General features: G+C 43.1%; 3 protein-coding genes across 6 annotated transcripts in view; 1 reads left to right on the top strand and 2 right to left on the bottom strand.

Moving 5' to 3' along the window:
- NSG1 (neuronal vesicle trafficking associated 1) overlaps positions 1–6,178 on the bottom strand; it is an 80,143-nt gene extending 73,965 nt beyond the window's left edge. The window contains exon 1 of the mRNA XM_025192503.1: positions 6,063–6,178. The gene's annotated coding sequence lies outside the window, so the exon portion shown is untranslated. The remainder of the gene's footprint in view (positions 1–6,062) is intronic.
- Positions 1–26,106, bottom strand: ZBTB49 (zinc finger and BTB domain containing 49). Of its 3 annotated transcripts, none has more exons than XM_006016776.3 (8): positions 26,003–26,106; positions 24,646–24,818; positions 18,866–19,992; positions 13,799–13,845; positions 8,434–8,507; positions 6,317–6,399; positions 6,063–6,224; positions 1–1,649 (listed from the first exon to the last, which is right to left on the bottom strand). In XM_006016776.3, exons 2-8 carry the CDS (start codon positions 24,795–24,797, stop codon positions 985–987), a joined length of 2,310 nt encoding a protein of 769 aa, XP_006016838.1. In that variant the 5' UTR covers positions 24,798–24,818; positions 26,003–26,106; the 3' UTR covers positions 1–984. The 3 variants fall into 3 exon arrangements, with proteins under 3 accessions (XP_006016838.1, XP_025048252.1, XP_006016837.1); XM_025192467.1 differs by having other exon boundaries at positions 25,612–26,051; XM_006016775.3 differs by lacking the exon at positions 26,003–26,106 and adding an exon at positions 25,151–25,223.
- Positions 26,077–26,540, top strand: part of LYAR (Ly1 antibody reactive) — a 13,732-nt gene continuing 13,268 nt past the window's right edge. For both annotated transcript variants that reach the window (XM_006016774.3, XM_006016773.3), the window contains exon 1: positions 26,077–26,207. The gene's annotated coding sequence lies outside the window, so the exon portion shown is untranslated. The remainder of the gene's footprint in view (positions 26,208–26,540) is intronic.

Genomic DNA, 26,540 nt, shown 5'->3' with positions numbered 1-26,540 from the left:
TTTCCTTTATTCAAATTAAGTTAGCATCTCCCTACCAAGATCTACATCATAAAAACAAACATTCCGTGCAAAATAGTTTATAAAATACTAAAACCAAGTTTTTATTGTAAAAAATAAAGTTTCTAGACATACAATCACTTTAAACTATTGACAAATATTGTCCAGTATTTAACATTTACTTTTAATGTCACATTACGTCAGTCACATAAACCAAGGCTGTCCAACTTCTAAGTGACTGGGGGCAGCATGCCCTGCAGGCTGCCCCAGTGGGGGCTGCAGGCACCCCCACCCCTGCAGCATTTGCACATGCCTCCCCCCTCCCCAGCCTCATCCTCAGTTCACCCAGTACCATGGGCTTCACTACCCCATCCTGCTCTGCCCCCTGGGGCAGGAGCAAGAAGTGGAAGCTAGAGGAGAAACAAGGGGGGCGCCACAGCCATGTGGGAGCCCAAGTGCCATAAATTAAATCCTCAGCCTGTGGGCCACCAGTTGGACAACCCTGATTTAAATCAATGATCCTACTGGCAAGCCATCTGTGATTGTTACTTCTGGCTTTTGCGTCTGCTTTACTCTTCTTCCTATACCACCATTCTAACACACTTTTGTGGAAACTGCAGCCTACACATCTCTATTCAGCCTTGTATACCCATGAACCTCATACTGGGCTTAGGAATTCCTCAAGCTCCATTGCAGAATAAAATATGCACAGTTAAATGGAAGGGAGCAAACACTATCTGGAACATGGAGTCTTAGTAATGTCTACGCTGCAGTCACCGAAGTGCAGATTCCCAGAGTCAGCTTTAAACCCTGCTGAGACACAGTGAATGTAAACCCATGCTGAACTCCAGGCAGCCACAGCTAGATTTCTACCAAGACCTGAGCTAGCCTGGTTACCTCAATATGACATTGCCATGACAGTACTGACATACCTTTACACAGGTATATTAAACAACTTCCCTAAGAAGTTGTAAATAATAGGAACCCTCACTGATCCAATTCAGTTTCATTCTGCAAGGTCTTCATAGCTAAGCCCCAAAGAGTCATGCTGGAAAAGAATGGTCCTTCATTATTCCTGTATGCAGATGATGATGTGCGGTTGACCAGAGGGTCATTGTCCAGGATTGTCATAGATGAACGAATCATGGGAATATTATCAGACTGTAGAGGTTCTTCTGCAGAAGATACATCCACTTCGGTGTAAGTGTAAGGTGGCTGAAGAGTTTGCTGTGTCTGAGGTTTAGGGAGTTTAGCAGGATCCAGGCTCAATTTCTGATGGTTTGGAGGGTCATGGTGTTGCATTACTGATCGCAATTTGCAGTAAGATCCTGCAGCGCTGTCAAACTCATTACTTGAATTTCCAGGTGGACGGACAGGAAATTTAACTGGAACTGGTAACAAGGCAACAGACATTTCCTGGGCAAATGAATCAGAACTCTGTGATTTCTCAAGATCAGAAGCTTCAATCCCATGAGTCAGTTCATCTAGCGTGTTTGACCCCTCATCACTGGCCTTGCAATGCATTTTCTTGTGCCGTCGCAGGACAGCAGAACGAGTGAAACATTTGTTACAGGTTTCACAGGTATAGGGTTTTTCTCCTGTGTGAGTCCGCACGTGCCTGCGCAGGTCACCAGAGCCTGCAAAACATTTTCCTGAGACAGAAGAAATATTTTAGATTTTGTTCATCTCAGCACATGAATATGTTTGATTAGAGAAAAGATCAAATGTTAAGGCTGCAGAACAATTGAGTGTGGCATGCTTCTGTCTACAATGGGCAGACTAGTTCCTGTTGTTTGTAAAATTAGGTTGCTGGTTTCTTCTTTTTAACCTGATTTGCAGTACAGTGTTTCTCTCTGTCAGTTTATTTTCAGTGTCAGTAGTACTTATTAGTGTTGGATGGCTGTGGTAAGTGTTATCTGTGTATCTCACCTCAGTTTGTGTCAGTCTAACATCACACTGAATTTTGTTACCTAAGCCAGTGGTTCTCAGAGGACACACAGAGGCAGATTAAGAATTTTTGAGGCTTTGGGCCCAGAGAATAATTGCCCTGACCACCACCTATGAAAGAAAAATGCTACTATTAACTACCAAACATAAAAAAGGAAGAAAACCTTGAATGACTGGGCTGATATTGCATCCATCTCTAATAGGGTGCTGCGAGTGTTGTCTACTCTGACCAAGCTTCACCTGCAGTAAAATAGTAGCAGTGGTAGCTTTTAATGGGGCCCTAGATTCAGGTGCTGTGGGCCTATTCATTCATCTACCTCTGGGGGTACACATACCCCTTAGGCAGATGTGAATTTCTAGACAAGTGGTTCTCAGCCTTTTTTGTACCAGGTCCCATTTGTAAACATCAATGGCCAGTCCCAACTCCGTGCCCCTCACTCCTGACCCACTGCCCCTGCCCTGCAATGTGTGGGGAAGGGGGGGAAGGGGACAAACAGCCCCTTGCAGGCTGGAACTCTGCCCACCTACAGGGAAAAACCAGAGTTTCTCACAATTTCTCCTTTAACAGAGAATCCATTTTTAAAGTTCACTGATCCATTTATAAATTTTGTTCACGACCCTTTTGTATATTCTTGCGACCTATTTCTTAAATGTGCTCCACAACTATTGCTCTGTTACAGAAGAATTATGATCAGATGCTATGATAGATATAGTTATAAGTACTTAATTAGATGAATCGCATAATTCAACTTTGCATATGAACACATGTTGGAGGGAAAACTGCTTTTGGTACTGTAACTTTGTTATTGCTATGCATGTTAAGATACACTGAAATAATAATCAACATCTTAAGATGCAATATTAACCTATTTTCAGTATATTAGAAATCAAAGTTAAATAAATAAAACACATAATTATCTATGGGTGTGTGTAATAATTAAAACGGGGTCAAGTGATAAGGATGTTGATTTCTAGAACTAAGACTGATGTTATACAATGTAATTCTAAGAAACTTGAGTCTTAAAAATAGAACTCTTTGGCTTTATATAGCTACATACAGTTTACCTACATTGAATCATGCTATTGTTTGAATGGTATTATGCAGATACGTACCATAAACACAAAGTATCATCTGAAAACCTAGGAACGTATAATTAATCTAACAGCCATTCAGTTGACTAGTCTCATTTTTAGCATTATGCTTTGGCATTCAACTCTTCATATTAATCCCTAGTTAAAAACAGAGCAAAATATGTTTTCTGTATAGTCAATAAAATTAAACAATCACTGAGCCAATACGTAATAAACTTTTGAATATCATAGGTTATTTTTAAGAGATGGCTCCTCTTTTGAATAATCTTGCTCAGTCTAGATTCCACGCTTTCCCCTTGTGAACTGGACACCAAGAAAAGTAAGCAAAAGAGTAATAAGACAACAAGATGAAAATAAGTCTGTCTTAATGAGTGGAGAGTAACTGTGTTTATGGTTGAGTCTGCATTTTATGTCATTAGATGCAAGGCTTTCTATTACAGCTTTCTTTGCTGCTAAAGGGTCCCCACAGCAAACACAAGACTTATGTAGCTGCAATTTATCATCCTGTGAATGTATTACCTTTTTCTAATGCTGGTGGTTCTCTGAATACAGATGAATTTATACCAAAGCAACACTGATCAAAAGCAGATACTCAAAGACGAAGTGAAATGTATTTCAAATATAAAATTAGAGATTCACCAATACATCGGTCCGATATCGGATCAGTACCGATATAAAGAAAATCGGCTGCATTGGAAATTCGCCCAGTGGGGCCGATAATTAGGCCGATAAATGCCTGTGTGCGCACAGTCACAGCGCAGCATTCAGGCAGCGAGAAGCACAGCCCAGCAGCTTGGAGAGCTGCCTCCAGCTGGTAAGTCCATTGTGGTGGAAGGAGAGGGGGAAGAGAGGGGTTGTGGGGGGGCACATCAACCCTTCTCCCCCCCACGATGAAGGAGGGGGCAGGGACAGGGCGAGGCGGGGTGCGGAATGGACCTGCGGCTCATTGGGGGAGGCAGCTCCTGCCACTCCGCACACCCCGGGAGGACAGGGGGGAGTATGTATCCTCAGATCTGCACAGGGTTGGGCGAACGGGTTGCAGTTGCAGGCTGGAGCCAGCGCTACACCAGGCTCTTCTCGCCATGGGCTGGGCTTGGGGTAGGGGCTACAGAGCAGGCTGCAGCCACCCCAAATTTTGCTGTAGCTCCCTCCCAGTGCTGCTGCAGCCCTGGCTCTTCCTAGCTTAAACTCTGCCTGTCCCCATGCGCCGGGGAGAGTCATGGCTGCGCCAGGCACCGGGCAGTGCTGGGAGGGAGCTACAGCGAAATTTGGGGTGGCTGCAGCCCCCTCTATAGGCCCCGCCCCAAGCCCAGCCCCCAGCAAGAAGAGCCCGGTGCAGCCTCAGCTCCAGCCCACAGCTGCAGCCTGCCCATCCCGCCCAGCACAGATTTGGGTGGGGGGGGCCCGGCAGAAAAGACACAGGGGACGGACGGACACGACACCCTCCCCGCCCTGTACCCTCCCAGGGTGCACATAATGGCAGAAGCCGCCCCCCTCCCCCAAGCCACGGGTCCATCCTGTGCCCCACCCCAGCTGGGCAGCACTTGCCCCTACGTCTGTCCCCTCCCTCACCACAGGGGTGGGGGGTTGATCTGCCCCCTCCCCGCCATGCCCTTTCCCTCCCCTCTCCCCTTCCACCACAATGGACTTACTAGCCGGAGACAGCTCTCCATGTTGTATTGGAAATCAGATCGGTATTGGCCAACATGCCTCCTTAAAAATCGGATATCAGTATCGGCCCCAAAAATCTCTATCGGTGTGCCCCTATATAAAATGGTTTAAATTCTCTGGAAACTCAGAAATTCCATACTGGAGTGCACCTAACCAGATGAGTCCTTAAAAGAGAGGTTTTCAAATGACCCAATAGTGCAATACATTTAACACAGCTGAAAATCACTGTGTTCTGCTCTGAAGCATTGTTCGAGTAATACTTAGTAATTTAAAAGAGCATTCTCTTTCCAAAGCTGAAGTAAGGGAACTACCTGAAGGTGTAAACTGCGGATTGCTCCCAGCTTCTACTAAGGTTTAGGTGAGATTCAATTTGAATGTTGCTGACAAACTTAAAAAGCATGGAGTGTGCTATTTCAGCACCCCTATGTGTTGAGAGGAAGGCTAAGTATGTCCTGCTGATAAGGAGGAAGTACCAGTAATTCAATTTCTGGAGCAACTATGATCAGCTTTTTTTACTGAAAACCAGACTACAGCATTTAGATTTAAACAACACCTTATTAATGTGATGCAATAAAATACGATGCTTATCACACCACAGTTTATTACTCACAGGTGTGTATTTATATGTGCACAAAGGATTGCAGCACATTGAGCCGTATCAGAGCAGCTCCGGCTGGCAGGGGGCCCAGGTAGCCAGCTTGCCAGCCTGAGGCTGCTCCTCCCCGGGCTCAATGTGCTGCAGCAGGACTGCCTGGGGCACAGGGGTGCTTCAGCATGGAGCTAGCTGGCAGGTAGCCCAGCACTGAAGCACCCTTGTGCCCCAGCCAGCTGGGGCAGCATCTACATGTGTACTGCTGAGGAGTAAATTAGTTTACTCCAGCCGAATAGGGGTACACAGCAGTGAGGGAGTCAAGTGATTTCATGGCTCACTTTACTCTAGCTGATTCCTTCTGAACTCTTCATTCTGTAGGTGTTCACCTTGTCTCCTGTTTAATAGTCTTGATGTTCCACTAATCAAGCTAGCCTTCCTTCTGCACTTCTGTTCTCTATTAGCTGCACCTGTCAACATGGTTCCTATTTCACAGGAGCTGCAGACTGTTCTTAACTCATTCCAGTAAAGTTATGTTTGTTTTTGCACCAATCTTAAATTGATTAATATATCCCCAGATCCCTTAACATATTAGTAAAGATTCTAGTTTCTTTTTACCTGGAGAAAATTACGTGCTTTGTTATATGGGAGGATGCACTTCACCATCTGCATCCCCCTTTTCAAAATCATAGGTTACTTCCGAGTCAAAGCTGACACAGTGAATTTCTTTTAGTTTTTACAAAAAAGAATATATTGTGAATCTTACCACAGGCTGAACAGCTGTATGGTCTCTCTCCTGTGTGCCTAATTCTGTGCTTTACTAATTTTCTTTGCATGTTAAATGACTTTCCACACTCGTCACAGGTGAATACTTTATCTGCCGTATGGGTCTTTTTGTGCTCCTTTAAATTGCTGAAGTTACTAAACCCTAGAAAAATGTGAAAAAAAACTAAGATTAAGATGACTTCTCACATTTCAAACAAAAACCTTCAAGGTTGAAAAAAATTAGCTTTTACTTGCCTCTGCCACAGATGTCACACAAATGAGGTTTTTCTCCAGAGTGAATAATAATGTGACGTTGTACATCACCAGAAGCAGCAAACCTGTAACAGAATGGGACAACACAATAAAAGGTTTTCTACAAATCCAATATTTTACTAACTATACATTAGACAGATATCAGCTATAATCCCTGATCATCACCTTAGCTAGTCTTCGCGTGTCACAAAGTGCAGTCTAAAATATATAAAATGCGAGAGGCTATTAAAGGAACAGCAACGCATTCAAAATATTTTTAAATAACTTGATGCCTTGTATTTCAAATGCCCTTTTAATAATTAATTTTACTTTTCACCACCACTGACATCTTTTTTTACTGGATGCAATTCATGCAAAAAGGCAATTTTAAGTTTGCACATCTTGTGTCATATTTCAGTGGAAGACAGTAATAATTGGGATGATATACTGCAACAAAATATTTCAACTGCCCAAAACTGAATGCTTTCTTACCACCCAGAGTTTTGTACAACTTGCTAAATTTAATTGCAGGGTATTTTTCTTTTACAGAAAAAGTAAAGAAATGTAAATTCTTAATTTAATCAAAGGAGTCAACCCTTCTGATTTACATAAATCAACCCTTGCATAAGGTAAATTAGATATTTTTAGTTAATTAGAACGATGCTAATGAGCAGAAAACTAAATATAACCAATGATCTATAACAGGGGGCAGCAACTCCTGGCACGCGTGCCAACCATGGCACGTGAGGCCATTTTGCTTGGCATGCCATGGCCAGCCACGGTTCTGGGTAGCTACTGCCAGTGACGGAGCCCAGGCTGCTCCCAGCAGGGCTTGCAGCGTCCCAGCTGCCTGCTGGGAGGAACCCGGGCTCCCGGCTGGCAGCAGCTACCCAAAGCCGGGGCTGGCTGCAGCCAAGAGGATTCAAACAGCTGCACCGGGCTCCAGAGCCCCAGCATCAACTCCGCACCAGCACGTGCAGGCGCACCTCGGAGTGGACAGTGGAGGAGGGGCCTGAGGCAGCACAGCCTGTCTCTCCCCCGCTCCCAGCACAGAGCTGGTGAATGGGCTCCAGAGGTCAGCACAGCTGTTTGTAGCCAGTCTGGGCTCTGGGCAGCTGCAGCAAGCAGCGGGCAGGCTGCAAACAGCTGCACCAGGCTCTGCAGCTCCGGCATCAGCTCCAGGCTGGAGGCGACTGTGTATGTATTTCAGGGCAGACAGCGGGGCAGCACAGCCCACCCCAAGGTGCGTGTGCAGTTGCCGCCAGCACAGAGCTGATGCTGGAGCTGCGGAGCCCGGTGCAGCTGTTTGCAGCCTGCCCGCTGCAGCTGCCCGGAGCCCAGGCTGGCTACAAACAGCTGTGCCACACTCCGGAGCCCAGTCACAAGCTCTGTGCCGGAAGCGGGGGACAGACTGGGGCTGTGCTGCCTCAGGCCCCTCCCCCACTGCCCACTCTGACACATGCCGGCACGCACCAGTGCGGAGTTGAGCTGATGCTGGGGCTCCGGAGCCTGGCACAGCTGGCCCCGGCTCTGGGTAGCTGCTGCCAGCCGGGAGTCTGGGCTGCTCCCAGCAGGCAGCTGGGACACTGCAAGCCCTGTTGGGGGCAGCCCGGGCTCCAGCAGCTACCCAGAGCCGGGGTAGCTGCTGACAGCCACAGAGCCCCGGCTGGGGGGGCAAGGGGCAGCAGGGCAGGGGGCACAAGCAGGGCATCCTGCCATGTACCCCCTGCCCTCATTTTGTTTTTCTGTCATGCCAGCACTCTGGCACCTTCCAAGGTAGGCATTGTGATGTTTGTTGGCACTCCGGGCAAAAAACGTTGCCTACCCCGATCTATAATATATATACACCCCATAAGCCAAAACAATACATTAAATATACAATAAGACACGTTTTGCATAAATTTACACCTTTTGAACCCATCAATTTGTACTTGATTTTAACATGTAATTGTAAATGTTAATTCTGTATACTTTTTATTTTATTATCAGAAAATAAAAGCAATACCTCACAAGGAACAGACAGTAGCAGTCAATGTCAAGGAAGGTGGCATTGTTTTCTAGCCGCTGAGATTTCTTTAAAAGTAACAGTCGCATAACTTTAAAAGCACTGTTGCACTAACCTTTTCCCACAGACTTCACAAATATATGGTTTTTCACCAGAGTGCCGGCGTAAATGAGTCTGTAGGTTACCTGCCTGTAAAGACAGAATGAAAGATTTAAAAGAAGCCACCTGCTTTATACAGATGAAAAAGCATAAAGGTGAGAATCCAGAAACTGGCTTTCAAGCCTAATTTTAAAATGTTTAAAACTCTGCATCATTGGAAATAAAAGCATTCTCTTAGTTGATCAAGGAATACTACAATATACAGTAAGAACAGCTCGTCTACCTAGGCAGCCATGCATTGACAACAACACATTGTGAAAGAGAGAAACAAAAACTAAAAAGGGAACGGAAACCTAGAACCCAACAATCTAGAGATCTGGATGTTGCTAGAAATGAGTATCTAGACCATCATCCAGCATTAGTCAGGAGGAGGCTTACTAGTAATTTGATTGGTCTTAGTCTCCTTTCTGTTGTCTATCCTACAAAAACTCTGTTACATCAATGATGTATGACTTCACCTACCAGGAAGCAAAGAAAAAGGTTGACTACTCACTCATTCATAAAACACTCATGCAGAGTACTCCAAATATGTGAAATGTTTACCTCCACAAAAAGGAGGACAAGAAAGAGAAGACTGAACAAACCAAATTATTGGCAATTTTTCCTTCTATATCTACTCTCTTCTTTGTTGTAAAAGTCATACTGACATAATAAGGAAAGCAGAGGCAACCATGCAGAAGCATGCTTCTTGCTAATGACAACTCTTTTTAGTGAATATCAGAATGGCTTTGACCAGGTAATCCACTGGAACTCCGGCTCTTTGTACATGAGATTCAGCTGCTATGGAGGAAAGAGCCCCAGACAGGCTCCAGGAATGTTTTACATGCTCTCAGGCTCATTTATTATTACTTGGCACGTTCCTTGCAAATGACAGATTAAGCAATGATTTTGTTTTAATCCAACTTCACTGTGGAGGGAGGATCTCTATGCAGAGGCACAACCTGGGAAACTTGAGACATGCACATAAAAAAAAGGGCAGAATTGTTTTCATTCATAACACAAACATGAAACTATATCTTTTCTATTGGGTGAAAGATTATGGGGTGCATAATTCTGCACAGACATCTATTCAGTGTTCTCTCTATTTTAAGACCCCAGAAACTTGATCTTAAGGGGACCCCCCTTCTTACTCCTTCCTGGAGATTCTCAATTTTATCAGCTCCTCTGGGCAAAGTTTATGTATATAATGATTAGGAAACAACCAAAATCATGGCAAGAAAAAGGAGTTTTAGTGGCCTGCAGAGCTGACTTCATGGGCATTTCACAGCAGCCCTGCCCCCTGCTGCTGATTAGTAGAGATGCCTCACCTTCTCAGCACTGTTTGGTGGTGAGGCCTCGGGGGAAAGAGAGGACGTGGAGGCAGCCACCATCTTGTCTCCTGTTCTTCATGCCGCCCTGCCAGCCAGCACCTTCCCCTCCTAGCACTGAGGACTGTTGGTTTTATTTTTATTAAGGTTTTTTTTGTTGATTTCACAGAAAACCCCAGGATTTCAGTTCCCCCAAAATTGCAAATTAAGTAGGCCCCTAATAATGAGGAGGGGTGAATAGAGCGTGACATTGAAGAATCAAGTAACGAAAAGAGTGAGATGAACCCGATTACAATGAATCCACAGAGATGAAAAATGGCCATAGTGTACTCTCAAAAAGAGCCTACTTTTAACAACTTGGTGAAGTCTTTCAGAGAGAAATCAGGCTGAGCCATATACACAAGCCATAGACAGATCAAGAGTCAGGATGGTAAAATCTACAAGTCAATTCAACTAGGGAAAGGAACATATGCAGATGACCCTAGAGTCCTTCCAGGTATAACTCAAATCATGTAGAATTGGAATTTGGGTGGAAGAAGGATGTCCATGCTGAGGCACAACCTGGGAAAATTGAGACATGTGCATCACAGAAAGGGCAGAACTGTTTTAATTTCAAAACAAATGGGAATACAGATTCATTCACATTTGAACTCTATTTTGGAATAAAGTGAGGTTTAAATTTAAAGCTGCCCTACAAAACAACAGCTACCCTACAAAAAAACTCCCCAAATGGCTATGCTTACTCTCCAACTAGTGTCACACTTAGAGCTATGCATATCAAATTGCATATCAAATTTCCCACATAGACAATCTTATATGCCAGCAATTCTCTACCAGGGTGCTGCAGCACTCTGGCATGCCCCGAGATTAGTACTGTTAGGTCTGCAAACACAATTCACAAGATAAACTGAGAAATTTCTAATAGGAATCCACAGTATTAAAAACATTCTGCCTTGTGGTGGTCTTTCTATGTTCTCTGCAACAGAAAAATTGCTCCATTATTTTTCTGTAATAAAAAATTGAGCTCAAACTCAGAGACAGCATTTTTCAAGGAGTGACTTGAGTTTGATGAGGGGTGTGTCTGGTCTAAAAAGGTTGAGAAGCACTATCATAGGCTTTCCTCCTTGATATGCCAGAACAATTAACAATTTTGATACCATTGTTACTGGGATGCCTTGAAATGCTCAAGCAGAAGTATGAAGGCATATCATTACCATATCACTTTTAAGCACAGGGAGCAGGCCCAACTCTACAAAGAAATGATATGCTTACTGGCTAAAAAGCCAACAGGTGATAAAAAAGCTGGCTGGCAAAATGGAAGAGATACTAAAAGACAAAGGGAGGATACTTCCAAGCCTTGCGGATCCTGGCAATATAGCATGTTGCACACACTCAGAGAGAGAAGAGAACAGCTGACTTGAGCCTACTGAAGAACAAAGGAAACTCAGGCTGAAGTTGAATAATTTGGAAGAGAGGCACGTATACTGTCCAGAAGAACACAAACAACAGACATATGATGCTATCTGTGACTGTAGGGAAGAGGAAGATCATGCAGGCCACAGCTGGTATATTGGCAGCATGGAAAGGTAGGTACCAAGTGCTATAAATGGGTGCCTTTCCCTCCAGAAATCAGAATTATTGTAAGATAGGCTACCTTTGCTCAGCTGTTTCCTATCCCAATTCAATTTTTCCTATTTTCTTCATCTTTCATTTCTTTTTTTCTGGGGTGAAAGTATTACCAATTCAGCAGCTGCTCTGTACATGCACTGGACATGACTGCAAGAACAGGTTCAACAGCATATGGGCTGAAGGCTGCAGAGAACTGACCAGTGGATAAAGCTTATATTTTATATTAAAAGCAAATATCGGTTTTCCTTGTTTCGTCCTTCTTGGTAGGTGAAGTCTTACAACAGATGATAATGCAGTGTAATTACAGGAAATGTGTACAGCAAGAGGAATGATGCCAGAAGTTTTGTTCTTTCACCTTTCACTTACCAGCATTCATCAGTTCATTAAAACCAAGAACAAGAGAATTTTAACCACTGCCTTTTTAAGTTGAGTATCTTTGAGCTATTAAGAAGTAAAGAAGAAGGAAGGTAAATTCCATTTTATAAATAAGAAACTAACTGTACCAACTTGGGTTGTATTTTGTGGCCTGCTTTTTGCAGATCTGGATACCCTGTATTTTTATTTGCTTATCTGTATATTCAGGCAATGAAGGAGAGGAACACTGCTAAAAAGTATTAGTTTAAATACAAAGTGACAGAACTTTCACATTCTCTTCTCAACTAAACCAAAAATTAAAGTATTTGTTGAAAAAGTCTATTACATGGGTTAATGGCATAAAGAGAGCAATGTCTGTGATATATTCTTCACAGCTTTATCTTCTCTTCCCTCAACTCCCAGTGAATAATTTGAAACAGCCTTGCAAAATGCTGCTCCATTTACCTAAAGCAAGTAATGTATTATGGTCAAGTAAAACCTCCATTTTTAATAGTCACCTTGGTCATGGTGAGAGCAGTAGAAGATTTTGTGTCCAGGCTGGTACAACTTCCCCACCATCTTATAAACAGCTTTAATAGTTAGGCTGTCTTTGATACAAGGAAGATCAGTCTTCAGCAAAAGAAAATACATCTTCTTTGGTTGATGTATGCCCATCAAACAAAGATGGTGACTGGACAAGCATAACACAACAGTGTTGCTTACTAAAGTTATGGCTGGCCTTCACACTGCAACTGAGAGAAGTCTAACCTAGCATAAAACATGCACCTAACACTTCTGTCTTCTTTCTCTCTCCTCCTCCATTTTTAGTGTATGTTTAAGTATCTCGTATAAATATTAGGTGTCTTTGTGACCAAGTTAAAAACAAAACATAGTACTTGCAAAAGGACAAAAAATAAACTACAATGAATGGTAATGGGCTCAAATTTCCTCCTGATGTCTCTAATATTACTGGCGTACTTTTGGAGACATGTAAACCCACCCTTTTAACAGGCTATCAGATTTACCTGAAAAGCAAGTAAAGTACCTCTTATGAGCAAATGAAAGTGAATCCAATAGTACCTGCAATATTGCAGCTTAAATGTTGGAAGACAAGCTAAGACTACCTAAACTCAGGGCCAGAGTATCATAAAGACATGTACTGGTAGTATTTGCAGTAATTTTGTAGCTGTGATGGTCCAGGCATTATGTAAAAGGTAATTATTTTTGTGGATGGTATTTTTTAATGATCCAACTGCTTGCATATCACCCAAGCATATCTCCCACACAAAATTTTGCCTCTTGCATAAGGGAAAGGAAACATCTGCTGTTCTTGTTGTTAGACTGTACATTTAGAAATCCATTTCAATTTCATCTAGAAAAAGAAGCATCTTGGACTACATTAATACGATTATCAGTTTTTTGTTTAGCATCTGTACCATTCTTCATTGCAATAGTTTTCTGTTAAGGAATACTGTAATGTATTATGGAGATTATGAATAAAGTATGCATTCGTCTAGGTGGTATCTGTATCTGCTTTGGACTATGTAAAAATAACAGTCTGCAAGAAGTCCAATTCTAATATGCCTCTAAACATGTTAAATTGTATCCCTATGAAGTAAATATATTTTAGGCCCTGTATTTCTATAATTTGAAGGTAAACATACTCTACAACTATGCTAAGGATATATATCTGTATCTATCTAAATAACCAAACACCCATTCGACAAGAAAAATACCTGGCAGCTAGAGACAAGCTGAGTGGGAGAAGACAACATTGTTATATAAAAGATATAAGAAAAGAGGCACAAAACATCTCAAGGAAATCTTAAAAACTGAAGTTTGTATTTTCAAAAAGATTTTGACTGGAATATTTTCAACTCCTAAAGTGAGGACCATAACCTTGAGCAGTGACACCTCAAGGTTTGTTTATTTTTTAAACTGAAAATAGTTCAAGATTTGCTTTTAGAATCAAAAGACAGATGCAATTAGTTTTCAAGAAAGTGTAGATATCATAAAATAAAATATTCCCACCTGTGAGAAGTGTTTCCCACAAATGTTACATTCAAAAGGTTTCTCACCTAAAAGGAGAAGAGACAGAACAAAGCACTTCTAATAGTTGCAAAAGAATACAAATGTTTAAAATTGGTATGCTTCCCTTCAAAAGATATCACTTGAAGGCAAAGGCAGTCCCAAAAGGACATTTACCCATGTATTTTAAGGGAAAACTAAAGAGATAATGTTGCTGTCATTTACCTCTTAAAGGAAAATTGCTTTGAAAAAGAATTCATATTCCACACAAGTAATTAACAAAGAGTGGATATAGAAAGAGACATGTTTTATGACTTTCTTACCACTTTCTTCCCTGCAGAATAAGGGTGAGAGTTGGGAGAAGGCAGGGATTTTAAATGCTAGGCAGGATTACCACACATTTCCAAGACACAAATTAAGGTAAGCACATGAGTTGTCCCACACACGTGTACTTAAGTTTATCCTAGCTATTGCCTGAATTATAGGCTGAAGACAATGATTACAAATTCATTTCTGATTGTACTCGTTTCTGAAAAGAAATTAAGTTACGCGTGTTTGTGAAGCCTAGTAATTTTCCTTTACCTAGTCATCTCAACTTTACACTTACTAAATAGGAAAAAGATGAATACAGCTGTTCAACTGTTAACAGCACTCTGTTAGGTGAATCTATAATATTTTTGTTCTCTCCCGTACCCCCAAATACAGCTGAAAACTCTTTAATCCACGGCCCCGAAGACCACGTAATTGCAATTCTCTCAGACTGTTTTCATACCCTAAAATCGGAACAAAAGCCAGTAGGGGATACAGACAGCAAGCCCCCCTGTATTCTGGCAAGTTTAGTCAAAATCCTGATGTTCTCAGTATGGAAGATTGAAATTTTCTAGCAGTTTTAGTGAACTTTAACAAAAAAAATAAGCTTTTCTTTTTCTTTACTAAAGTATGAAAATGAATAACAGAATCCAAGAAGCCCTTGTGTTTTCCTGGCAATTACTTGACAGCACAACCATACTAAGATGACCAAGAGTAAGGAGGTGGAGGTTTTGTCAACCTGGGACAGATTTAAGAGCCAGAAAAGCACGGGGAGGAGGTGCAATAAGGAAAGATGAAGATAATTAACTGCAATTTCTGCTAAAATTAAATAAGCTGAAATTAAAATTGTGTGCATTTGGGGACAGGGAACAGGATCCTCATTTCTCAGGACTATTGTTTTAGGTGATCATTTGCAATCTCACCTGTCTCATGAATCGCGGGTGTCAATGCGGCTCTTAACCAAGAGCAGTTAGAGTAAAAACGCCATTGACACCCGCGATTCATGAGACAGGTGAGATTGCAAATTTTAGATCATCTATGCTCTCTATAGAATGAAGGTACTACCATACTACCAAATCTAGCAGAAAATTTCTGCCTCTCAATTATTTACTTAACATCATCCTCTCAGTATTTTCTATACTAAGTTTCAGCTAACTCATCATGTCCTAGTAAGAGAAAAGTGGAGACAACATTATACGGGTATGATGGAAAATAGACCAGAGCTGTGTGATGTATGCGGTGTCCCATGTTAATATATAGCTATATACTGATGTGTCATTTGAGGCAGTCCCAATTGATCCGAGTCAAAACCTGAGGGGAAAAATGCAGCAGCATACACATGTAGCCCTTCCAAGCTGCACTACTGCCCACCTGACAGGCTTGTCTCTTGCATGACTTGAATGAGTCACAATTAGTTTACAGATGTACATGAATATTGCCTCAAGAAAAAAAGTGTGAGCACCTTCTTCAGAGGTACATCAATAGAGACGATGAGACCGTACATCTGTAGGTTAAATTTGCTCTTGGTTAAGAGACCTTTATAAAGAAATAGGCCTTACCACAATTCTCAATTTTAAGAATATTTAATAAAGTCTCTTTGGGGATATCCTTGATGACCAACTGGAATTGTTAGCTAATAAATTCAGTTTATTTAGTGATAAAAGGCATGCTGAACATACTAGAACTGGACTTCATGTGCTGAAATGACTATTTGTTCATGCATGCAATCAGTCAATCTCTCTGTACTATGCGTACCTAAGACGATAGCTGTTTTTTATGTGCCTTCTCAACAACCAGAATCAGCCCGAACACTTTTGTTTAACTGTTAAAGTTGACCTTGCTTGGTAAAAAGCAAGATATTCAAGGTAGAGGTTCTTTTAGTCTCAGGGTGCATACACATATTCAAATAATCTGGAAGAATTTTCCCAGGTTTTTTTCCTGGTAGAGGGACTGACCCAGAGTTGTGTGTACAGACATGCAAATGCAGAGGCCCTGAAAAATGGAGAGCTTGTAGTGCTGAATCTGTGCAGCTGAGGGCTGCAGGGGTGGGAGGATGGTTCTGTGCACACATCTCAGTGCACTCTGTAGACTCCTTTGGTCTACCTGGTGACAAATGGCAGCAGTACACAGGGCAGTCTTGACTGGCTGACCCAGACACCCCCGCCTGTTTCCCTGCAGCACAACGTGGGGACTCTGAAAGGGGTGTGTTCTGCTTACTGGAACAGCAGAGTCCAAGAAGCAACACACTGTCTCTGAGTGCTTGGGGGCGGGGGGAAATGCTGAAGGTCTGTGTTCTCTTCTGAGAGAAGCCACAGCATGGACACTTGCTATTATTCCAGAGAAACTCTCCAGGGACTGATTTAACCCTGGTTGTTCCCAAGTTGTTTTTCTTCTGGAGTGGCCATTTTTATTCTGGCAGAAAACACCATCCATATGGTCCCGGTTTCTCTTGGGAGAGCAGTGACTCTCCCAGGAGAACTGAATGTCTATCCATGGACTAAGATGGCCTGAGGCAAATGGAAGCAGTTTTGAGGATTTGCTTATACTGCTAGTTTATTAGCAGGATGCCCCACAACTTCAGCAATAGGGTATGATCAATATGCATAGTCACACTAGAGGACAGGCAGGTACATGTGCATGCAGCCCATACACAAAAATTGGTCGTTTATCTCGGTTCCTATTTGTTAAGTAATATTTTCAGAAAACATTTATCAAACTTTCACTTTCATGCTGGTAAATATTCTTTTCCTTTGCCTACCTGTTTAAAAACACACCCTATTGCTTTGGCTACCCCCACATTCGTGCCTTATGCCTAAACCAATTGGCATGGTATTGTAGTACTATTTTCTACCTCAAAACTGTCACACCACTAACTTAAATCGGACACAGAAGCACAGGAATTCCATAATGTACTTCCCACTGTCCTACTGCACCTGTGGTGCCACAGGAGCCTACAATAAGAACCTGAATTAACCATGAAAACACAGCAACCTCTGAGTTTCACTCTTTGGTAGAATAATATTATATGACAGCACAATGCTGCTATGTTTTATTAGTTTGCAAAACAAGAATTGAAGGAGTTGGACTTATGAAAAGAACTGGAGATTCCATTCCTCAACCGAAACTCAACTTAGTAAATTAGCAGGGTACAGGACAGCAACACAAAAAAAGAAAAACTAATGGGATCAGCCTCATTAATGTTCTGCACAGTCAAGATTAATGTGTGTTCAACTGAAGAAGTAAACTGGGCTATTATGGGACTATACATAAATATATGCATTTCAAATGAGACTAGAACATGAGAGCCATCATAAACTTAAGCAACCATGTAAAGTAATTGCAACCCTTATACTAGTGTATATCATTTGGTTTTCCCTGGTTGCATTATGTATGAAATTATATTGTAAAGTTAAATTGCAAGATACCTGGATCAGGGGCATATTTTGTTTCTTGTACTATGCATTTTGCATAACTAGAGCCTTATAGCAATATATTCCATGGAGTACAGCGTTCACAATACATCTTAATTAAATTGTCCATTACACTGTAGACACCTATAAAAGGCAAATATAGTATTCATAAGACACCACTGTAAAAAAGTGGCACCAAGATTATATAGGACTATTCAACAGTACTCATAGAAAAGGTGAGGACTCTCAGGGGTTGATATGGAGTAGGGCAGAAACAAAACAAAACAAAACAAATTCAAAGTTTCAGGGACTGGAAGGATTGCTCTACTAATCATCTTACTAAAAAAAAATAACATTAAAGAAATAAATGCCACCTAAAACAATACCCACATTCATTTTGAATCTGACAAAAATGCATATTTTCTCATCAATTAGTATTACCTTTCAAAATCAACACCTGTATATATGAAAAATGTTATTTGCCATTAGAATTCAACACGAAAGGGTGAGCAAGAGAGCCAGAAGCCCAATGAAAAAGTTCTCAAGCAATTTTATTGTAGCCCTACAGTTTTGTGTACTGGTTACAATGACTATTCATAACAACAATGAACTAATTCGGTTGGATTTATTTTTCTACTTTACCAAAAGGCAAAAAAAGCAAATAGTAGTTTTTAGAAACCAATGTGTGCAAGACTTAAAAACCAGACTACCTAAATGATTTTTTTTTAAATTACAAGTTAAATTTTTCAAAACTTTTTTCTTTACAAAATGTATTTGTCCATGCCAGCCAGATTCTACACTAGCCCTCTAGAGAGAGACTATAAGATAATTACAACATACACTTTGCAGTTAGAATACAGTTCCAATCCCATGTCATGACCTTAGCCCTGTGTGAAATATTATAGAAAAAGATGCATCTCCTGCAATTTAGTCACAAATGTTTCCTCATCCATCTCCATTTTAATTCCTTTATTTCTATCCATCCATGCTTTTTCCAATTGTATACTTAGTCCTTACATGCCCCTGGCTGTATGAAAAGTTTCTCCATTAAAACACAAGGCGAAGTTACAAGGTTTCATGAAAATATTAGACAATGTGCTTTTGTAGGAAACCTTTAGAAACCAAAATAAGCGAAAACACTCCAATAAAGAAAAAATTCTAGGTTCAGTTTAACTGAATATATTCTTACTGCTGCCCTTGTCCTTCCATGGCTAGGCATAGAAAAATATTTTTTTAAGTGGATTCCTATGAAACAAGAATCTTTCAAACTAAGAGGTAGCCTGGATGTCACTTTCCTTTTTTCTTTAATCTATAATTCAATATTTGGTTTACAGACATTAAACAACTGTACCTGTATGAGACCTCTTATGGAGCTCCAAATTGCTTGGATGTTTGAAAGCCTTTCCACATAATTCACAAGAATACTGCCTTTGCGACTGAAGAATCTGTGACTGTTCTTGTTCTTGTTCCGAAGGACCCTGAGCTCTTTCCATTTCAACAGGTTGTTCAAAACTCTCTGAATTAACTAGATCTTCAGTTTCTTTTTCTGCCACAGCACTGATATTTGCCATCCCCATGGCATTTTCATTTTCAGATTCAATTGCCTTTGGTTTACCACTTTCATCACTTTTAGGCTCAGATGACTGCTCTGCAGACTTTTGTGATCTTAAGAAGTTTAGTTTTTTAAGATGAATTGCCTTCTTCAGACGCATCTGTTTAGTAGGCTGTAAGGATGTGCTTTCTGAACCCGGATCTGGAACAGATTCATTCAAGGACTGGACCAGAAAGTTTGATGGTAAGTGATCAGAAGACTCCAGAATACATTCAGAGTGACTGACAGTACAAGAATTGCTCTCACCTGCATTTATTTCTGTAGATGCATTAATTTCTGTAGACGCATTGAACGCAAAAGATGATTCCGTTATCCTCTCATGGTTAGAGCAAGCATTCTGTTTGTAGAACTGTTTGCTATAAAAGTTCCGCAGTTTATAGTAGTAATTTGGCTGTTTAAACGGAAGCTCTGTGCAATTACCATCTAATGAGTCCTGCAGCTGTTTTTGTACATCACCTGAGGGTGTATGAAGATTAAGAGATTGTGATCCATGGGAAGGATGGTCATCCAAGACTTTGCTAGTTTGTGCATCCGAGGAGCATTCATGCAATAAGGTAGCTCCGTAAGTATCATTCACACAGTTAGTATCTGTAGCCAAAGTACTTTGCAAAGCAAATACATTATTACAAGGCATGTTGGCTTGCTGTTCTACAGCTGTTGAGGATTTTAAAAAAGCGTGGCAAATGTTCAGCACATTTTGTACCTGAAGACATTGTGCAATATCCAGCATAGCTTGTACATTGTCCTGGCTAAGATCAAGGTGAGAAGTGTACATGAAGTCCAAAATCTGGCCTATGCCACCTACATTTTTAATATCCAAGTGAAAGACATCATTCTTCTGGCCTGAAGAATTCTGAAAAAGGGTCCTAACAAAGCAATGCATAATTCTTTATAATGTACAGACACAAACTGCTAGATTACAAAAGCTTTTATTTAAAAAATAGAACACGCCGGCTAATATCCCAAACCGATATGAATCAATAATATAACATGCAGTATGGGACTAAATCACCAGCACTATAGTACTATAAGAAGGATTAAGCAGATGTTGAGTAGTTTTCAGAACTCTACCCTCTTTAAAGTAAATGGAAGTTTTAACACAACTACTGTGGAAGACGTTAACTTGTTACTTCTGAATATCTCACCCAGCCTTATAATTACCTCTCTCTCATGCTTAGAACATTGGCCTGATTATTGTATTAATGGATTATGCATAGTGCTGGGTAGACTCTAGGGCTGTGCGAAGCTTCGGTCCCCGATTCAATCTGGCTGAGATTCGACCCAATTCAGCGGCCGAATCTCCAAAACCGAATCAAATCAGGAGACCCTTTAATCTGTTTGAATCGAATCGGAACCTTTTGAATCGATTTGGAGAGATTCAGACATATTCGGAAATTCAGACATAGACACAGCTTTAAATGTTTTGTCTACGTACCTTGAGGTACCAGGCGGCTTGTGAATGCTGCAATACTGGGGCAGATGGAGTGCAAGAGGCTCCCCAACGCGCTCAGCAGCAGACCCAGAAGTGGACCAGAAGCACTTCTGGTCCACTTCCAGGTCCACCAGGGAGCGCACAGGGGGTCCCCGTCCAGTCCCCCTCCAGCTTGGCAACTGGTGCCCCCTGGGTCTGGGGGGATACCTGGAGTCCCCCCGTGGCCAATCGCCAAGCCAGGGGGCACATGGGGGCCCCCTGCAGACCCAGAAGTGGACCGAAAATACTTCCGGTCCACTTCCGGGTTTGCCACCAAGCACGCAGGGGGTCCCCCTGCACTCCTGTGGGATGCTCCATCTGCCCCACCACTGCAGCATTCACAAGCCGTGCCTGGTACCTCAAGGTATGTAGAAAAACATTTAAAGCTGTGTCTATGGCCGAATCTTCAGATTCAGCCACATCGAATCAGGGAGAGTGAGCAAAGTAGGTTACAGATCTATAACACTACTACAAAACAAAGAGATAAACAGAGCCCACTTTGTTAAGAATGCTAGCATGTTACCCTTTAAAGGAACTGACTGAGCTTCTCCATCACACACTCCCAATGAACCTTACTGAAACTTACCCTGCTTAGGTCATTCCCTTGTCTACCTGACAATTTTTTTTCAAGTTCTGGCCACATCTATAGGCTGTGCATCATTTCATTGCATAAGACTAGATCCCATAAAGAATTTAGGAGCCTCAGTTCTGCTTAAATCAAGCACTATGATTCAAAAATCCCCACTTATCTGCTCTTAATCTCACTGGACACCTCTCCAGTGACAATAAACATTCTGCTTCTGTGGCTGTACAAAATAGCCCCAGCCTGAGCAGCCTCCCATCTAAACTCTGGGGATTCAGGAACTAGGCTTCCCTCTGTCTGAATCCAGTTTAGTTTGGCATGCTTCAAGAACACCTACCAGCAGAATATGGTCCCTTATCAAATGCAGTTGTAACCACTTTCTTATAAAACACAGCCAAAGGAGAAATAAAAGTTGATACTGCCTGTTCTGTGAAGTAGCCTAGTACAGGGGTGTCAAAGATACAGCCCACTGGCTGGATTCAGTGCACAGAACCCTGTCGTTTGGCCCACAGTGTTGCCTATGGGTCTTAAACTGGACTTGTACGCCACACATGGCACATGTCAGACCAGCCCTGTGTGCCAACAGGGCCTCATGAATTTGACACCGCTGGCCTAGTAGTTACAATACTCACACAGGAAGCAGAGAACAGGCTTCAGCGCCTTCAGTCGTGAGGTAGTTTAAACCCATGCCTCCTCTCTCCAGTAGCCTGATGGTTAGGACACTGTCATAGAAGGTAGGAGTACTGGATTTAAAGCATGGGTTAGGCCAGTCTCCTGGAGATGGGAGATGTGGGTTTGAGCCCTCTTAAGTTAAAGAAGGTATTGAACCTAAGTTTCCCACTTCCTTGGAAAGAGTTTGAATCATTAAGTGATACCATTGTAAGGTTTCACTACAATCACCATTTTCTTCTCTAGCAACTGCATTTTAAAAACAAAACAGTGAATATTTTTCAGTTCCTTGAAAAAACATTTGTGTTTACCCTCAGAAGAGTGTCCTGGACTCTGAATTACAAACAGATGGAGGCACCTACCTGGAGCGCTTAACAAGTGCTTAAGCTCTGGAGAGGCTTCATAATGCGCCCATTCAAAACGTCTTCTATTTGCTAGATCTGGCTAACTCCCAGATACTGCAGGGTTTCTTTGGATGACTGCAAAGGCATTAACTCTCCTTGTGCACTGTACAGAAACCAAGCACCTAACTAAGGGTTCTAGAATAGTCTGGGGGCCAGGCAGCCATAAAGTGAGGTACCATGGAGCCTAAATCCTGTTCAGTCTAATCCACACTGCCTAAGTTTATTGCAAATATTTTTAATTTATTTGGGCTAGTCTTTTGAAAATCCGCTAAAGGAATCAGATATCTAAGTCCCATTGCATTTCAAAATGGGATGGATGCCTAACTCCTTTCAACTACTTTGAAAATCTCAGAGCTTATAACAGCATTTCTCTAACATCAGAAAATATTTGGACCTCAGCTTTCCTTTCCCTTATTTACTTATTAAACCTATCTTCTCCCAGTTATTATTTTATGTAAATTTGTCATATTCATTTTGAAGATGATGCAAGAAGAGAAGAAGAGCAAACACAGAGCCCAATCATTATGGCAGGTAAAGAAACTTTCAGCAGTACACCGATAAGAGATTTTTAGGGCCGATACCAACAGCCGATTTTTAAGGAGGCACATCAGCAGATACTGATCCAATTTTCAATATCAGCCCAGCAGCTTGGAGAACTGCGTGCAGCTGGTAATTCTGGTGTGGTGGAAAGGGAGAGGAAAGGGTTGTGGTGGGGGGGGCAAATCAAGGCCCCGGCAGTGAGGAAGGGGTGGGGCTGGAGCTGGGGCAAGCGCTGCCCAGCTGGGGTGAAGCAGGTGTGGGATGGAGCCGCAGCTTGTCCTGGGGCCACAATGGGGGGAGGCCTCCCACCGCTGTGCACCGCTGGTTCGGGAGCCACTGGTCTGGCACTTACCCGCTCATCCAGCGGTTCCCACCACTCATCTGAGAAGGCATGGGGGGCTGGGGGCGTGCCCTCGCATTTGCGCGGGACAGGCCAGGAATAGCCCCATGCAACCCCAGCCCCAGCCTGCTCCATCCTGCCCCATGCAGATCTGGGGGCACATGCGTGTCATGTCCCCCCCCCGACAAGTGGTGGGAAATGCCCGACTAGCACTAGACTGGCAGCTCCCAGATGAGTGGCGCGCAACAGCAGGAGCCGCATCCCCTCCCCCCGGGACAAGCCGTGGCGCCATCTCGCACCCACCCTGGCTGGGCAGCAGTTGCTCCAGCCCCACTGCTCCCTCACCATGGGGACCTTGATCTGCCCCCGTCCCTTTCCCTCCCCCGTCCCCTTCTACCACACCAAATTTACCAGCTGCATGCAGCTCTCCAAGCTGCTGGGCTGTGCTCCTTGCTGCCTACATGCTGTGTTACAGCTGCACACATACACAAGCATTTATCACCCAAATTATCAGCCACATCAGACCAATTTCCGATACGATAAATGTTCTTTATATCGGTGCCAATCCCCTATTGGATTGACGCATCAGTGCACCTCTAGAAACTTATCTTGAAATGTAGTTACTGCTCACTGCATGTTCTAATTTCACTTAAAAATTCTGGAAGCATCAATTGACCTGCAGATTAAGAAATTTCAGTGTATAAATCTAGGCTGAAAAACTTCTGAAAAACTTAAAAGAAAAGTGGCTTCCAAATCAATTTTCTTTCTAACACTAACAAACAGCAAAAGTGGATAATCTTACGAGGCCTCAGCCACTAAATTCCATATCTGGCCTGGTCACCCTTACTGTGTCCCACACAGAACTTTAAAAAGAAGTCTCATCATTATCATTATCTTGCAGTACAGTACTGGCAACAGACCAAAGCCAGAGACTCAAGCCTCATTATGCTAATCACTGTAAGCACCAAAATCATGATTGCAACTCAAAGACTTTACCATCATTTCCTGCACACAGCATGCACTTTCCCCCCAAAAAATGCTTGCTAGAAACTGGAGTGTGCCCTAGACAAAGGAACTATAGTAAGAGCAGTTTTTGCCCCTTACCAAGTGAAACAAAGTAAAATTTGTAATGCACAGGGAGCAGAACAATGAACAAGCTCAGCTCCCTAACTACTGCTATTCAGTTACCTACTATAAGGAAAGATCTCTCTCTCTTCATTCTACCTGTCAAAAAACAAGGTTTGTATTATATGCCAGGATGCACTGGACGTGAAAAAACATGGTAACACCTAATTATGATCAGCTACAAAATAAATTGGAATGACGCACATTTTAATTAAAGCAAATACAAAATGCAGATTAGGTGCAAGCAAGCAATCTAAGACCTCCTAGTTTTTCCCTTAAAACTGTGATAAGGTATCAACATTACTATTTAGTAGCCAGCAGAAAAATTCTTTCCTCAAACATCAACTTATGGTACCCTGTTTATTGCTTCAGTAAAGGTTGGAGTACCTGAAATACTGACTGAAAGCAGCTAATACGTTTTTATGTGCTTTGAAGCAGACTCCTTTTACCACCAACATGCAGTCACACAGAAGCCCTTGAATACGCTGTTCATGTAGCTGCTGGAGAAGATGACAACTATGGCTAGCAACAGCATCCATGCTAGAGCACCATTTAATTACCTACAACAAAACAAGACAAAAAATACTTAAGAGAAATGCAGCTTACATCTTCCTGCAGACCAAGTTTAAAAATAGGTTAAAAGGCATAATGCAATGCAATGATTAGTTTCTCTCTCCCCAGTGCAACAGAGCTCCTAATTTAGCATGACACGTAGGCAACTTAAGGAGAATTTTTAGTCACTAAGAGCGTAGTACAGACATCAACATGTTTATTAAAAATCAGTATTTCCTAACAGTGAGTATCTGCCCAAGGTATGCTACAAAGTAGATGGGATTGTAACCACGCATGATTTGAACAGGCATACAAATTAGATTTTATCAGAAAGACATACCATGAATCTTAGTGAGGCACGTTTTGAAAAAGAAGGTCTTGATGCCTTAACTTAACACAAGAAGAGCTTCTCTTTCTTTTTTTTGAAAAAGTTTTCATATCCCAAGCCAAATCAACCAAATCAATTCCAAATTCGTGAGGCGGTCAAGAACCATATGTGGCCCTACTGCTGGCAAAAAACATCCTCCATCCCCACCTGGGAATTCAGGTGTTTCCAAAAGATTTGATGGACATCCTACGTACAGGCCCAAGCCCAGAGACTTGGGGTTCGGATGCCCCCAAATTTCATCACATGGCCACAGGAGCAAGCTAGGAACGAGTCTCCCGTTTCCATAAAGTGGGGGGTAAAGCTAAGATCTTCCCACTGGGAAAGAAACTGAGAAGTTTACACATAACCAATGTGCCAGCAAAGCGGTTTTCCCCAACCACTAGATACTGTTCCCAGGTCTACCCTATATTAACCAAACTCAGGTGACTCCTAAGGACATCTGTCGCACAGCGCTGCCATTTCCCGGGGCGACAGGTCCCTTATGTGCCACGTGTCCGAGGCCCGACGCTGTGACACGAGCTCTCCCGGCCCTGCCCCTCTCGCCCTGGGGGAACAAGACACCCTGTTTCCACCGGATTTGTCCCAAGCTATCAGCCGTTGCGCTCTCACGGCGGTTACAGCCAGGGCGGGGCAGGCCCGCCTTCGCCCAACGCTACTACGCCTGTTTACAGCTCCTTAGGGAAGCGTGGGAGACGGCGCCGCGGGGCGGGGGCGGCCAGGCCCGGGGCAGCGGCAGCCCCAGCCCCGGGTATTGGAATCCGAGGCCCCGGGAGCTCCCCCCGCACACAACACCTCCCGCCTCACCGGCTCCGACCGCCGCTCTACCCCATCCCCGCCTCCGGCTCGGCCCCTCCGCGCACTTCCGGCCCCGGCGCTTCCACTTCCGCTTCCGCCCGGCGGGGAGTCGTTGGCGCGCGCCGGGAGCTGAGAGCGGCCGTTGGAGCTGCGCACGTGTGTCGGCGCCGCTGAGTGCGCGATTGGCCGCTCGCGCCGCAGGACCCGGGGGCAGGTACGCTGAGAGCCGCGGGCCCAGCCTCTCCCTCGCCCGGCTTTCGCCCTGCCCGCCCGGCCGCTCCTGGCATGGGCCCGCGCGGGAGGTGGTCCATGGCCCATCCCAGCACGTGGGAATGAAGGGCAGGGTTTTGAGGCGGATCGGACTCGTGCCTTGGAGGGAAGCAGTAGAGACAGGCCCCTGTTGGGTTGTTCCAGCTGCCGACCAGGTCTGAGCTCAGTCGTTTTTGTAGGTGCAGACAGACGTGTAACTCCCAGCTGTAGCTCAGAAGGATTTCTGCAAAACTTCCTGAGCTACAGCGTTACATCGGACCAAACACAAGTTCGCTGT

Source organism: Alligator sinensis, unplaced genomic scaffold (assembly GCF_000455745.1).
Source record: "Alligator sinensis unplaced genomic scaffold, ASM45574v1 scaffold104_1, whole genome shotgun sequence".
Classification (NCBI taxonomy): Eukaryota; Metazoa; Chordata; order Crocodylia; family Alligatoridae; genus Alligator; species Alligator sinensis.
Note: the sequence above shows the minus strand (reverse complement) of the source record. Positions and strands in the feature narration are given on the sequence as shown.

Coding starts and splice junctions, on each gene's coding strand:
- ZBTB49 (XM_006016775.3), bottom strand. Junction 8,508..13,798: donor GTGGGAAACACTTCTCACAG/GTGGGAATATTT, acceptor CTGTCTTTACAG/GCAGGTAACCTACAGACTCA. Junction 6,400..8,433: donor TGTGAAGTCTGTGGGAAAAG/GTTAGTGCAACA, acceptor ATTCTGTTACAG/GTTTGCTGCTTCTGGTGATG.